General features: G+C 38.8%; 2 protein-coding genes across 2 annotated transcripts; both read right to left on the reverse strand.

The window, feature by feature from the left end:
- Positions 1–556: 556 nt before the first annotated feature.
- On the reverse strand, positions 557–3,506 carry LOC123083502 (uncharacterized). Its single transcript, XM_044505536.1, has 6 exons — positions 3,393–3,506; positions 3,048–3,131; positions 2,082–2,243; positions 1,950–2,002; positions 1,652–1,799; positions 557–928 (listed from the first exon to the last, which is right to left on the reverse strand). The coding sequence occupies exons 1-6, from the start codon at positions 3,504–3,506 to the stop codon at positions 557–559; spliced, it is 933 nt and encodes a 310-aa protein (XP_044361471.1).
- A 6,270-nt stretch (positions 3,507–9,776) lies between these two features.
- On the reverse strand, positions 9,777–14,104 carry LOC123083513 (MDIS1-interacting receptor like kinase 2). Its single transcript, XM_044505543.1, has 4 exons — positions 13,773–14,104; positions 10,601–12,745; positions 9,966–10,512; positions 9,777–9,911 (listed from the first exon to the last, which is right to left on the reverse strand). Exons 1-3 carry the CDS (start codon positions 14,092–14,094, stop codon positions 10,172–10,174), a joined length of 2,808 nt encoding a protein of 935 aa, XP_044361478.1. The 5' UTR covers positions 14,095–14,104; the 3' UTR covers positions 9,777–9,911; positions 9,966–10,171.
- Positions 14,105–14,492: the final 388 nt, after the last annotated feature.

Genomic DNA, 14,492 nt, shown 5'->3' on the forward strand with positions numbered 1-14,492 from the left:
GCGTGATCCAAATATTGAGCTCGGCATTATATTGTGAAATATATAGGGTTCTAGTAGCAATAGATTGCATAACCTCCTTACGGGTCCTTGCCAGACATATATAGCCCCGATATGGCAATACCCATGTCGGTATGTTCATTGTTCGGGGGAAGGAGTTTGGACCGAGTTGGTGTGCAACATTTTGGCCGCCTCCCATGTATCCCATATGGATTCCTAATTCATCAGATGGATAATATACCACCTTGGTTGGTAGTGTTCTACTTCTACCTAGGTTTCCTTCCCCATACTTGGGCCGATAGAGGTCCAATCATATGGTCTTTGCTGCTTCGAGGCTTCATTAATTTGACTTACTACCGTCACCTAGTTCCAGTCAAAAGTGCACGCTGGGAATGACTTAAGTGTGTGGTGAAAACCAATATTTAATAAACTAGGGACGATGGTGTAATCAACATCAAGACCAAGTTGGAACAAAATAAATGAAATAAGGTACAATCTTTGACACGTAAGTAACATATGTTTTATTTATTGATTCCAAATGGCAACATAACTTTTGTTATCAACCAACACAACCACTTGGTCCACCATAATTGAACATATAACCCCTCTTATATTCGAGAAATAAATTATTTGCTCTGTAACAATCTAGCCTATCAATGAACTTGACCATGGGAATGCCAAAGAGGTTGGAAGAATGACCATTTGGATTGTAATTCTGAATGTGCTTGAAGTACGCAGATTTCTTATCGTCATAATCCGGGAAGTGGCCGCTACCCATTGGAGGACCATGTGCATTCTTGAAGTAATTCACGAATCCAGTCAAGGCTTGTATACGTCGTGTTCCGGGGCAAAGCTTATTTGGAAAATGTCCCAAGAATGATGGTTTTTGTAAATCGTGACGGTACACCACCCAATCTCCGAAATTTGGATCCTGTAGTAAACAAGGGACTGATGAAATCCATGAACAATAAAATTCATGCACAAGAGTAGAAAACATGTTGTCATTAGCAAGAATCTTGGATGGCGTACAATTTCCTAGATTCCAATGTTCCATATTTTCTTAATAAAATACAAAGCATGGTACTCAGTAACCATGTGAATTTACGCCTAACTAATTTTTACATTCATAAAATCTATCTTATTAATTTTAATCCTCTATTCTTAAATAGTTGCAATCCACTACCTATTTTTCCTATTCATGAAGCCATGCCACATCAACAAGTCATACAAGTTAGTTATAAGTTTACTTTTGTTTCTATGTGCGCATCCATACCACATCAACAAGTCATGCATGTTCCTCGTAAGTTATATTTTTCATATGTGCTTGTTTTTCCTATCCATACAGTCCTAGCATGCCAGCAAGTCATGCATTCCCCTCATAAATTACTGTTTTTGCATTTATTTTTTGTTTGTCATGAATGCATCATGTGTTGGACAATCTGAGGATACCTATGTAGTTCATGTTTCACATTTTTGTTAGAAAAATAACAGTCTGTTAACTACAATCCAACTTATTCTCTTTTGTAGTTGCTCTTCTAGCATCTAATTTACGTGTTTCATTCGATGAGGTTGCTGCAGGAACGCACATGTATCATCTAGTTATTGTAGAAATAGTAGCACATTTGTAATCTCCAGACTGGGCTAAATGTTGCACCTTGTTGAGGCTAAGCCTAACGTAGTGGTCTTGTTCGCCATAAATTGATGGAGGAGCAATGGCTTGTCCAGGCACCAGATTAGCTCGACTTGCAGAAACAAATCCTGGGCACTGCAAGTTGTAGCACCCCTTTGATTTCAAGTCCTTTTGAGCAATAAAAAAAGAAAACATGTATTATTGTGGATGTAAAGAGACTTTTACTTAGTCCAATAATGCCTCTAACTCCTACAAAATACAGAAAATTATATGGGAGCCACAATAATATATAACTTGTTAAAATGACATTGTTATACTTATGGTCCAATATGTAAAGAAGCGAATATCTCTGTTATGGTACAAAGAGGGGGAAATCTGCAAGCAAAACTTGATTATCAAATAGTAGTTTATTTGAAAGCATTTGAGTTTACCATAATGGGTGATATGTCTATACATGAATTCCAACTTGAATTAAGTTGTAGTTTTCTCCATCTTGACAATAGATCTGTAAGGATGCTCCAGATTCTTGAGAAGTTTCTTGATTTGGCGAAGCCCATATACTCATGTCAGATCGAAGGCCGTAGAATTGTCCTAGCTCTGTGTGCCACATTGCATACTAGTGATAGAAAATTGTAGCTCAAATTAGTAAATAACCATAAAATCTATAAGGAATGGCATAATAAACAAGTGAGGGTGTGCATTCTTGGCCTTCATATGAGGTTCACCTACCAGACATTTACAATGGGGATATTTTCATGCTATTTTGGAGTTAGTCTAGATTTGTTTTCATAGGCCTTGTTGAGTATATCATACTGGATTTAGCTTCCTCCACGGGGCATGGTGTCTTTCCAACACAATTAGACCTTTAGTGGTGATGCATGCAATGCTTTAGTTCATGTGCATTTTCGACAGTCTTACTTAGGTGCTTGGGCTCACATCTTATCTCCTCCTTGTGGCAGGGGTGAAACAAGATTTGATTCTCTCTCTGATAGTTGTGAAGCGTATTGGTATGTCAGTATAAGTCTCCAATAGAGTATGTCTTAAATGCCTTTGTGAATATGTTGTTCACATTATTTTGGTAGCATGCTTTGTATGTAATGATCATAGCTTTCGCAGTATATAGAGCATCAAGCTTAGTTCATTTAGGTGTATGTCTTTTATCTGGTCTTTATGTAAGACCTTGTCTCTTGGGCCATTGACCAGAATTTAGCTTGACCAACTATGATTTAGGTACATCATTAATGAATGTAGATTTCTATTATTTTTCTCCGTGGTTTAAATATGTGATGCCTATATTGAAAATACTTTGACTTTGCCTCTTGTGATCAACACTCACCAAGAAATCAACAAAACATCCTAAATCTAACACATGAAAAGGTAAAAAGAGATATATACAGAGAATGGGGGAGAGTGTGTGTACATGAGAAATAATGCCGCTTCCTTCATCCATGATATTAGCTCTCCAAGGAAAATGGAAAGGTTTAGGTCTTAAAAGAGTGGTGTTCTGCAGAGGGAAATAATAGTTCATGAGTAGTTAGCATATATAATTGATGTACATCGTCTTTGAAAGATAAGTATACGTTTGACATGTGTGTCCTACATTTTAGTTGGGCATATAAGTAACATGAAGTAGTTATGAATGATAAACGACACCAATAGTAATTATCAAGATTAAGTGGTCAAGTAGATACAACAATGGGATAATACATAAACCAATTGATAAAAGTTTGTATATATCAAAATCTAAAAGTAAAATATTGGTTACCTTCTCATTCGTCTGGAGATTGACATCTACGTCTATCGATTCAACAAAGGTGAGGTGGAAAGTTATACACAAAAAGCATAGTAAGACCGATATGACAACACAATCACCTCCCATTTGTATAGATATTGTGTTATTTTCAGCGAAATAGTAACTATGTGATTCCTGACGTACTTGTATCTTCTTTATAGAACACAACTTATATAGAATTGAGCCAGGTTCTTTCTTTAGAAATGTTTAGATTGCATTGTACTGATCATGCACTGAACATTTAATGGGTAGTCATCCGGTGAACTAATCTTTCTAGAGTTGGGTATAAATCTATTATTTAATTAATGTTCATTAAATATGGACTTGGTTTACATGCAATTAATGATTGCTTGATGGCCTGTCTTTTTATATGAATATAGACCAATTTATGCTAACAATCATTAACAATGGACTTGATTTACATCGAAAGAATGGATGTATGAGGGCATATACAATGATCTTATCTTAGAAGTGCCACATAGGATAATTGCAGAGGTAGAGGAGAGAGAAACCATAAGAAAAGACTTGCCTTCTCTTCATTAAGAGATGATCTCTTAGCAATAATTCTCTCACCACATAATTAGGAATATCTTGTTATTAGAGATGAGACTAAGAGTCATACATTGTACATCATTTTTTGTTTTCTTCTCTAGATTACATGGGGGACATAAGATAAAACAATCTTATCAACCATTGTACATGCCCTCATGATCTATATTTTCTTATATGAAAAAAATAGGCATTGTGTCAATGTTCCTTACATGTGGAGCTGATTTGCATCTAATGAATGTTTGGATATGCATACAGATAGATTTTTCATCAAATTTTATTTCTCAATGGAATTGATTGACGCTTCCTCCATTTAATCCATATACCAACTAAGCCAAGGAGAGTTTCCATGTTAATTGTGGGGAAATTGGGCTAATGTTAATATTAGAACACCTACAGACATGAGATCATTGGCTGACCTGGCTACAAAAAATACTATATGTACCCCGTTGACAATACCCATTTGTTGGAATGACTCACGAATTTCATCATTTGCTGACCTGGCTACAAAAACATACTATATGTACCCCTTTGACAATACCCATTTGTTGGAATGACTCACAAATTTCATCATTTGCCATTCATTGACTACAATCTAGGGCCACGACACCAAGATGATCCTCATGATCTCACAACGACAACACCAAGGCCAAATGCTTCCAAAGATTTGCTAATATATTGCGAATAGAACATCTCCAATTTTAGAAACAAACAACAGTGAAAACATATCTATCCATTTTGAAGTTTAATTGTGTTTATTAAAAAAGATTAATCTACTAATAGTTGTGATTAAGGAAAATTCCATGTGTTTCTTTACGTGTAGAAATACATGGAGCCATAGGAGGATGCGCTGGTCAGGCAAAAAACTTGGAGCGGCCATATCTTGTAGGTGGTCGAAAGTAGTCATGGAGACTAACCAGCACCCAGGGACTTTGGGCTTTGCGGCCGTTCTAGCAGAGCAAGAAGAATGGCAAATCATGGTACCTTCTGTTGTGGCGTTCTGGCCCTCGAGGTCAACAGTTGCGTCACACCTTCTTGCCATCACAGTCGTGTGTGACTCTAGATCTGTGCTTCCCTGTCGATGATGATGGATGAGTTGCGGGGGAATCGAGGGAAGAAGCTGCACAACATACAATTTCGCCTATGGTCTTATAAAGGCATGTGTGGAAGGAAAAACAACGGCACGTCCCTCGAGAATTGTGCCGGTAACAAGGCGATGCGTGGAGTTCTAGCATGAGAAACAAGGGCATGCTTTCGGCTGTAAAAACTTTAAGGATCCGTTGTAACAACTTTGGGCCCATGCCAGGCGTGAAGGGCTTCCAGGCAATCATTGACGAGGCACGACTCGACCCGTTTAATAGGCCTTTTTTACCCATCCTACATCCGTTTCTTTGGGCCATTTCAGGTCTCCCATCTAGACCTTGGGCCGTTTCCGGGCCATCAATTGGTGTGGTGTGGACTACTTGAACCCATCGTAATTTTGAGGTCCGTTATGGGTACCAAATCGCAAAAAGCCTGGCATCCACACACAGTTGATTGGAATTACCTTCGCCAAGCACAAGAGCTATATCACAAATGATATATGTCGTTCTTTGAGAGTGTTACGACGTCAATCGCCTACAGGCACGTCCAGCGGGCCAGTTCATTGAGCGGAAGCATTCCCAACGGCTTTGGGAAGCTTTCAGATGTTTTTTCATCTCTGTGTTTTTTGCTTGTTTTTTTTTGACCAGGTTTCTATTTCTGCCTTTTCTTTTTCTTCTTTGTTTTTTTCGTTTTCCTTTCTCCTCTTTCAATTTTTCCCTTTTAAATATATGACACCAAAATAATAGTTTCGTTTTTTATATTTTTCCTTCCAGGTTTTTTACCTTTTATGTTTAATTTTCTTTCTTTTCTTTTATTTTTTAATTTCAAAATTTTCAATAAATGTTCAGAATTTCGAAATTGTTCATGTTTTTATGAAGAAATTCACATCTTTGAAATAGTACTCTATTTTACCAAAATATGTTCGGAATTTCAAATTCTGATCACAATTTCAAGAAATTTCTCAAAAGTTTTCACATTTCTCAAATATTGTTCACCACATAACATAAAATGATCAATGTAGTTAAAAAGTATTCACCGCATATTAAGAAAAGTTCATATCACACAAATAAAATGTTTATTGCATATTCAATAATTCTTCAGTGTGTATTTTGTAAAGTTGTTCACCATATATTAAAAATGTTCATTTTATATAAATCAAATGTTCATCATGATACATAATTAATTGTTAAGTGTGCATTTTTAAAAAGTATTTTTTATATAATTTCAATTTTTTTTGTTTTTATTTCAGTTTTTTTGTGTTTTCAACATTTGTTTGTGTTTGAAAAGAGTTCACTTTAAAAAAATATTCAAAATTTCTTAAAGAATTTATCATTTCCAAAAGTGTTCAGAATTTTTAATTTGCAAACATTTAAAAGTTGCAATTATTGGACAAAAAGAAAACGACCAACACTTGCTCGCGTCGGCTCGCGGGTGCCACAGCCCTCGCTCGCAGGTGCTTGCTCCCGCTGACGGGTCAGACCTATTTAGGGGTGACCTGCGAGGGACTCGTACACTAGCGCTCACTAAAAGCGATGGATAGCAGCGCCAGACCAATATCTCGCCTACTGCAATACCTAACACAGTAGATGAGCAGTAGGTCGAGCCGGTCCAATTAACATGAACACGTGCGGTGTTGTGAAGTTTCTACACCAGTTCGTGGAACCTTCCACCGGTTTTTAGAAGGTTCCATGTAGTTTTTTCTTTTTTCTTTTATTAAGTTTTCCTTTGCGGGTGTCGTATGGTTCTTTTGCTTTTCCGTTCAGTTTTCATTTTATTTTTTTCAAGTACACGTCAGACTTTTTTTAGTACCGGTTCTACCTTTTTTATGCACACTGAATATTTTTGCAAATGCATGATGGGCATTTTGTAAAATACGTCGTTGAACATGTTAACCATTTTTCAAGTACATGTTTAATATTTTTTAATACATGTGAAACATTTTTCTGATACACCCTGATAATTTTTTAAATACTGAATGAATATTCTTTAAATACACATTTAAGTTTTTTTTAATACGTATTGGACATTTTTCATATACATGCGGACATTTTTTTGATACATGTTGAGCATGGAAAAACTTGTTCTCCAATTTTTCATTAACATATTTTTTTGAACGTGTGAACATTTTTAAATGTCACAAAATTTTTATTGAGTGGTGTGATTTGTGCAAATCTTATGTAAACAAATTGCACTGCATGAGAATTTTTTTAAAGTCGCCAACATTTTTCTGAATTGTACGAACATATTTTAAAACCACGAGAACAAAAATTTTGACGTTCCCCAAAACATTTTTATATTACACGTTGAATATTCTTTAAACACTACTAGTAAACCACGACACTTATTTCTGAATGGATGATAGTTTTTCTATATATCAACATATCTACAGTATATTTTGGAATATAAGCATAAGTAAAAAAAAAAGGCCCCACACTGGGAAATAAAAACCTGTGTGGCGTTCGCTCGTCGGCAACGCCACCGGCCACGTCCGCCAGCTCTTCTCTCCGCTATTCTACATCGTCCAGGTCGCCAACTCCCTCGATCCCTCAGGTCAGTAGTTGCTCTCTTCTTCTACCAAATCCAACAACTTCCGTTGATTGATGCCAGCCACGGATGAAGAGAACTGTTGATTGTTGCTGGCTTACTGCTGATTTTGGTAGTTTGAGCATCGATTTCAGGGAGAAGAAGAGAGATTTGGAGGAGGGAGGTAGCCGGGAATCATGATAGATGCTTATTCTGGCTCCCAAACTTATTATGTTGACTTGTTTTTCATTTAACAGATGACTGCAATGAAAGATGCCAATAACGAGCTGAAAGGGATGATGAAGATGTTCAGGATTGAAGGTATAGATGTGTGCAGCATCATTGTTCATGTTTTCAAGATCTTCAGCTTATTTTGTTTGAATTACATCTGAATCCGTACCTGCTTTCATAATCCGCAGAGCATGCAAGACGAGACGATGGATCTTATGGATGTGAGCAATGAAATACAAGAAACTCTTGGTCGAAGCTACAGTGTCCCAGATGACATTGATGAGGAGGAACTTATTTGTAGTTGGCTATTCTTGGATGACTCAAACACCAGGTATTATCACCTTAAAGTTACTGAATCAAATAGTTTCCCTTACAGTGGTAACCAGCCAGGAACCACCCATCAATTTAAATTCTGTAGTTCAATTCAATCCAGCAAACTCTCAGTTTTTATCAATTCTTAGGTCCATGGTTTTACCTAAAACGTTTCTTTGGCACTTTGTCATAATCCCTGCACTATTTATTAATGTACATACAAGACAGTTCTTTGTTTGCTGCGCTCATTTTGTATGTTGAAAAATGCAGAGCTCGATGCTTTGGAAGCTGATGGACTTCAAATCAAATTCAGTCCCATCATACCTCTAACCAAATAAGGAAACATATCTTGATTTTGAGCTTAACTTACCTGCTGCACCAAGTTGTCATGCAGCTAGCAGCCATGGAAAACTGGCAGCAGGTAGCTAGGTATGCCAATTGCAAGACTGACTAGTTTCTGCTGATGTTGATTATGGTGTTGATTTCCTGAGAAAGAAATCAGTGGTTCATGCCATTTCCCATGCAATCACTGTGCGTGAAGTTGTAAAACGGCTTCTTTATCTCGTCACATGATCTAAATGACAGGCTAGATACCTGTGATCATTATATGGAAGTATTTCCTAACCTAAAAATTGTGTATTTCGGGTTTAATTTCATGTCAAGTACCTATATTGTTGGTGTGAACAAGTGAGCTTATCCTAGCTTGATATTATTAGCAAAATCAACTCATGGGAGGACATGCAAACCACTTTAATGCCAAACATGTTCTATATGATGGATTTGACCCTGAGCTTTTGGAACAATTACCGTTGTCTCGGTCCTATCATACCACAACACATACTCTGCTTCATTTCAGTTTCAGTGAACGTCTATGCTTGTGACTCAACCAGTAGACTAATTTGTTGTGCTTGCTTTCCTCTGCTTGTGCAGGAGGATGAACTAGAACTGCCTGCAGTGCCACACACGTCAATTCGTCTCTGAAACTAACAAAAAAAAAAGCTATGGTGTAGGTTTGATCTTGATGTAAATGGTCGGCGCTTTGTTTGTGCATGGGAAAATTTGTTGTATTTTTCCTCATATATCACTACCAGTCGTTGAATAATGGTAAATGGAGCTGTTCTCTATACGGTTGTACATCTTGTTCTTAGTATGTCTGTGATTCAACTAGGTGAGTTGAATTTTTAGGTGAATCGGTATACTTTTCTGGTAAAAAGAGTATGGGATATATTCATACCAAACTCTTCATGTCTATGATTGCAGTAGCTTAGCTCTCACTGTTGTTTGTCATCTGGGACTTTGCATGAACAAAAAAGAAGGTTGTATCTTTGTTCCATTTCAATCTCGCCAATCAACGTTTGAAATTTAGTGTAGTAGTAAATTATTTGTTGTTCCATCTGAAGGACGAGGACTACATATTCCTGGATACAATGCTCCATTATAAGGTTAAGGACTTCATACTCTTGCCCTACAGGCCCGTGTAAGTTCTTTTACTTAGTCCTATGGTAATTTTCCTTTTTATGCTCCCAGCTTCGTGTGTTTACATTTATTTGTTCTTATTTCTGCATCGACCACTTACAATGAGTCATGAACTCATCCCGAGGCATAGGGAGGGAGAAGAATCAGTATATTTGCGTTGCGTAAACCGTTGCAGCTTTTCTGCTTTGTTCTCCTCTTTATTTAAACATCTCATTAGCTCAACTAATAGCTAACATAAATATCCTAATCTTGCGCCATGACCAAGCTTCACGGACATGCCATCCCACGTCCCTTGATCACGCCTCAAGCTCTAAGCCGCTACAGCCTGTACTCGTGCCATCCCACGAGGCGATGGTAATAGCATGCAACTACTGATCTGGCCATGTCGTGAACAGGCTCACGCTGCATGGACCGGTTATTATTTTCGCTAGAAATAAAACTTACAACGTGACATGGGATGATTACAGACTTCAACATATATAGATGGTATATGAGTGACTCGAGGCAAAACATAAACCTAAATCGGCTTCCGCAATGATAGACCTAAATCGGCTTCTCACTAGAATTCAGATCATATATCAACATGAGTCCCTTACTTGCTGTAATGTAAGTGCACTAAAGGGCACGGGGCAGGAACTAGAAGAGGGTCGCTGGATGAGTGTTTGGTATGCCTCCCGCATGGTTAGCCTTGCTTGTGGAGAAGATTCCAAGCAAGAAAAGGCCAGCTTGATGAGCAGAGCTAAGCTATTCTCTTCTGTTGTTATTGGTGTTGCCGGCCGTTGGTCTATAATATATTTCACCAGCATAGCTTGTTCCCCGCTCGACAAACTACCGTCTAATAGATCCCTTGGATGCTTCCCCATCACGCCAAAGCTATAGACATCACATTTCTCAGTCACGACTGATGTGTATGAGAGTTCTGCACAGAATCAAAACGTTATAATTAGGAACAAATAGATAGAGGTAAATGCTTCTCACGTGAGAAGGAAGGTTATAAAAGTACATACCAGGAGCTATGTAGCCATATGTCCCTGCTAGTGCACTCCAGTTTGATGAATCGGGCTTAAGAATCCTTGCCGTGCCGAAATCCGAGACAAAAACCTTAAAGGTTGTATCAAGTAAGATGTTGTTGCTTGTGATATCTCGATGGATTATCGGTGGACTGCATTCGTGGTGCAAATAAGCTATTGCTTGAGCCACATCAGTTGCAAGAGCAATTCTCTTCTTCCAATCTAATTCCTTTGCTAACTCCTCATTTTCCAATGTCCTGCGGAGGCTGCCCTGCTCAATGTAATTGTACACAAGAAATTTATATGCTGGATGGGAGCAGAATCCATACATTTTGACAATGCTTCGCTGTCGGATCTGTGATAAGATTTCCATTTCTCTAAGAAATCTTCTTTCGTCATCCAACTCTTCTTCAGTCAGGTGAAGCTTCTTCACAGCAACTAGCTGCCCATCTTGAAGTTGTGACTTGTATACTTTGCCGTATCCTCCTGTTCCAGTGACGTACTTGTCGTTGAAGTCTTCGGTTGCCCTTACAATATCATCAAATGCCAATCTTCCATCAAAATTCCAAACAGAAAATAGGTCTCTTGGTTCAGCTGTGACACCTTCTTGTGGTTTCCTCTTTTTACGACTAAGAATTATTAAGACAACAATTGCAGCAACAATGGCGAAACCCACCACAAGAACACTTGGCAAAAGCAAACCAAGTGTCTTAGGTTTATGGCGGCCAACTAGTAGAGTTGAATAACAAGGAGTCAGTCCAGAGAGGTTACCACACAGACCTTTATTGGGAAGAAACCAACTTTCTGAAGCATTTTGGAGATGCCATGTTGTTGGGACTGGTCCTTCCAAGTTGTTGTAGGACACATCAAGTTTTGAAAGACTCACCATGCTTGCAAAGGAGGATGGAATGCTGCCATTGAACTGATCATGGGATAAATTCAGAAATTCTAGCATCTTCAACTTCCCAAGTTGTTGTGGCAACACACCACTAAGGTTATTGCAGCTCACATCTAACCGCATCTGCAGGCCTTCTAAATTTCCAATCGCACCAGGCAAATACCCACTGAAGTTGTTGTTGTTGATCTTTAGGGACAATAGTTTCTTGCATGCTCCTAGTTCCTTAGGTATTAATCCACTCAGTCTGTTCCAAGATATATCAAGGTATTGAAGACTACTTAACTTTTCCATATGTGTGGGTATGGATCCAGATAACTGGTTCGATGACAAGTTTAGGTAATATAGATTTGCTAAACTAAAGATTTCAGGTGGAATCTCACCACTGAGATGATTAGAATCGAATCCTAGTACTGCTAGGTTGGACAATTTGAAAATGATACTAGGTATGGAACCCATGATCATATTATCTGCTAGAGTTAGTACTGTTAGCTGGGTAGATGCACCTAGATTTGGTGAGATGTGACCAGAGATTCTATTGGATGCCAAGTTCATCCATTTGAGATGTGGATACACACCAAAATCCTGAGATATATCACCTATTAGTTGGTTCCATTGAATGTCAACTATAACTAAACTTGTGCATGTCTTTAAACTCCTTGGAATGGGGCCATTGAACATATCATTAAAGACACTGAGAAATTGAAGTTTTCCACCTGAACATATATTTGCAGGTAAAGGTCCTGAAAGTGGGTTGCTAGATATCGAAAGATTAACAAGGTTTGTGAGATTGTCAAACTCCGGAGGAAGATAACCTGATAGTGTGTTATTGTAGATTGTCAGATCATGGATACTTTGCATCTTCCCAAAAGTTTTTGGTATTGATCCTGAAATTTGGTTCAGATGCAACCTTAAAGTTTCGAGGTTCATCAGATTGCCAATCTCTTTGGGGATGGGACCAGTTATCTGATTAAAATAGAGGGATAATGCTACTAGGTTGGTAATATTTCCTAAGCTGGCAGGAATAGAGCCAAATATTTGGTTGACTGACAATTCCAATGCTTGGAGATTTAGCAGCTTGCCCAATTCTGAAGGTATTGGGCCTGTGATTTGATTTTGGTAGAGAACAAGGTTATTGAGCATAGTGAGGTTTCCTAGTTCTGTGGGTATTGAGCCTATGATTTGATTTTGGTAGAGCATAAGTTGGTTTAGCATAGGGAGGTTGCCTAGTTCTGGAGGTATTGGGCCTGTGATTTGATTATCGGAGAGAATAAGTGTGTTCATCTTAGTAAGATTTGTTATGGATATTGGAATTGGACCTGAAAATTCATTTACATGAAGCACAAGCTTTTGCAAATGGACCAGCCTGCCTAGTTCTTGGGGTATAGTTCCTGAAAGGTGGTTACTATGGAGAAACAAAATATTTAGTTGGGTCAAATTTCCAAGGTTTTTGGTATTGTGCCGCTTAATGTGTTGGTGCTTAGTTGTAGAAATTGTAGGCTGACAAGCCTTCCAATCTCCTCAGGAATAGGACCTAATACCTTGTTTTGGCTAATGTCAAGAGTAGTTAACACTGTTAGGTTACCCAGAGCAAGGTTTTGGTTACCGGTCGAAATTTCAAGATTTCCCATGGTTACCGCGTATTTCCGTGCCCCTCAGTAAATGGCCATACCGAGCAAAAAATACCAGTTTTTTGAAATTTTTGAATTTAAACACTCGATTTACAGTAAAGTACCTAGGATCTAATTAATGCCATGAGATTTGGTTCTGGCATGTTGATAGCAACCTAGTTTCTGTTTTGAGAGGTCTCTGGTTCGAATATTCCTTCATTCACTTGTTTGAATTCAAAATTCAACTATAAAATTCGCTCGAAATATTCTTGGTATTTCTCGGTATTTCTCGGTAACCGTGGTAACCACATTTACCCGTCCCCTTCGGTAAAATTGCCTCATTTGGTAACCAAAACCTTGACCCAGAGATGCCGGAATATGTCCTGTGAGTCTGTTAAACGAGAGACCAAGCAATCTGAGACTTTGCAGGGCACCAATCTCATAAGGAATTTTCCCTGTGAGTTTGTTATGTGCGAGACCAAGCACCCTGAGACTTTGCAGGGCACCAATGTCATAAGGAATTTTTCCTGTGAGCTGGTTGATTTGAAGATAAAGTCCGAAAGAGCTGACAGGGAGCTGATACTAGCTGGTACTACACCATGGAGACTATTGTTCTGAAGGCCAATATATGTAAGGAATGGAAGTGCCGAGAAGTTGAGCTCACCGAGCTGGCCACCGATGTCAGCATCCGGCAGGGAGATGTTGGTCACCACCCAAGGCATGCGGCGGCCATAGCGAATGGCCGTGCACATGATGCCCGTCCAGTTGCACGGGCTGATGTTTTCCTGCCAGGAGCTCATCTGCAGCGGTGGACTCACAAGTGTAGCTTTCCAGTGGAGGAGAGCCATGCGTTGAGATCTCAGCGAGATCCCTCCATGGCGTGCCGCATGTGCTTCTTCCAAGAGATGAAGGCATGACACTAGCAGTAGGCAATAGAGGTAGAACAAAGGTGTTGAGCAACATGGCTTGCTGCCTAGTGCTTGCATGGTGTGTTTGGCTAGGTGATGTGATTCAATACACACTGCAACTCTACTGATATTTAAATAGTGTTATGAGGTCCTCAGTGAACACACACACACAGTTGAGTGGAAGCTGCTGCTGGATGACTATTCTTCAGGCCCTGCTGGAAGTTCCAAGCCCTTGTTTGGAAACTAGCACACCCCTTTGGCAGCTTAGCTCCTGTGATTTTCCTTCTTCAGTGTCACCATCTCTTCCTCTATTTTCTTTCCTCATTCTCGTGTATAACACATGCAGGAATTATTCCTAGAAAGCAATACATATGGCGTATGCCTACACATATCTTTCTCAATTCTCCTCCGTCGACAACGTATGCACTGAATGGACTTGAGTTAACAACAGTAATGCAATAGAGTTTTCATTTGAT

The sequence above is a fragment of the Triticum aestivum genome, chromosome 1B (assembly GCF_018294505.1).
Source record: "Triticum aestivum cultivar Chinese Spring chromosome 1B, IWGSC CS RefSeq v2.1, whole genome shotgun sequence".
NCBI classification, from domain to species: Eukaryota; Viridiplantae; Streptophyta; class Magnoliopsida; order Poales; family Poaceae; genus Triticum; species Triticum aestivum.

Coding starts and splice junctions, on each gene's coding strand:
- LOC123083502 (XM_044505536.1), bottom strand. CDS start 3,506: ATGGGAGGTGATTGTGTTGTCATATCGGTCTTACTATGCTTTTTGTGT. Junction 3,132..3,392: donor ATCTCCAGACGAATGAGAAG/GTAACCAATATT, acceptor TTCCCTCTGCAG/AACACCACTCTTTTAAGACC. Junction 2,003..2,081: donor TAATTCAAGTTGGAATTCAT/GTATAGACATAT, acceptor TTTTGCTTGCAG/ATTTCCCCCTCTTTGTACCA.
- LOC123083513 (XM_044505543.1), bottom strand. CDS start 14,094: ATGCAAGCACTAGGCAGCAAGCCATGTTGCTCAACACCTTTGTTCTAC. Junction 12,746..13,772: donor TGACATCGGTGGCCAGCTCG/GTGAGCTCAACT, acceptor ATCAAATCACAG/GCCCAATACCTCCAGAACTA. Junction 10,513..10,600: donor ATATGGCTACATAGCTCCTG/GTATGTACTTTT, acceptor GATTCTGTGCAG/AACTCTCATACACATCAGTC.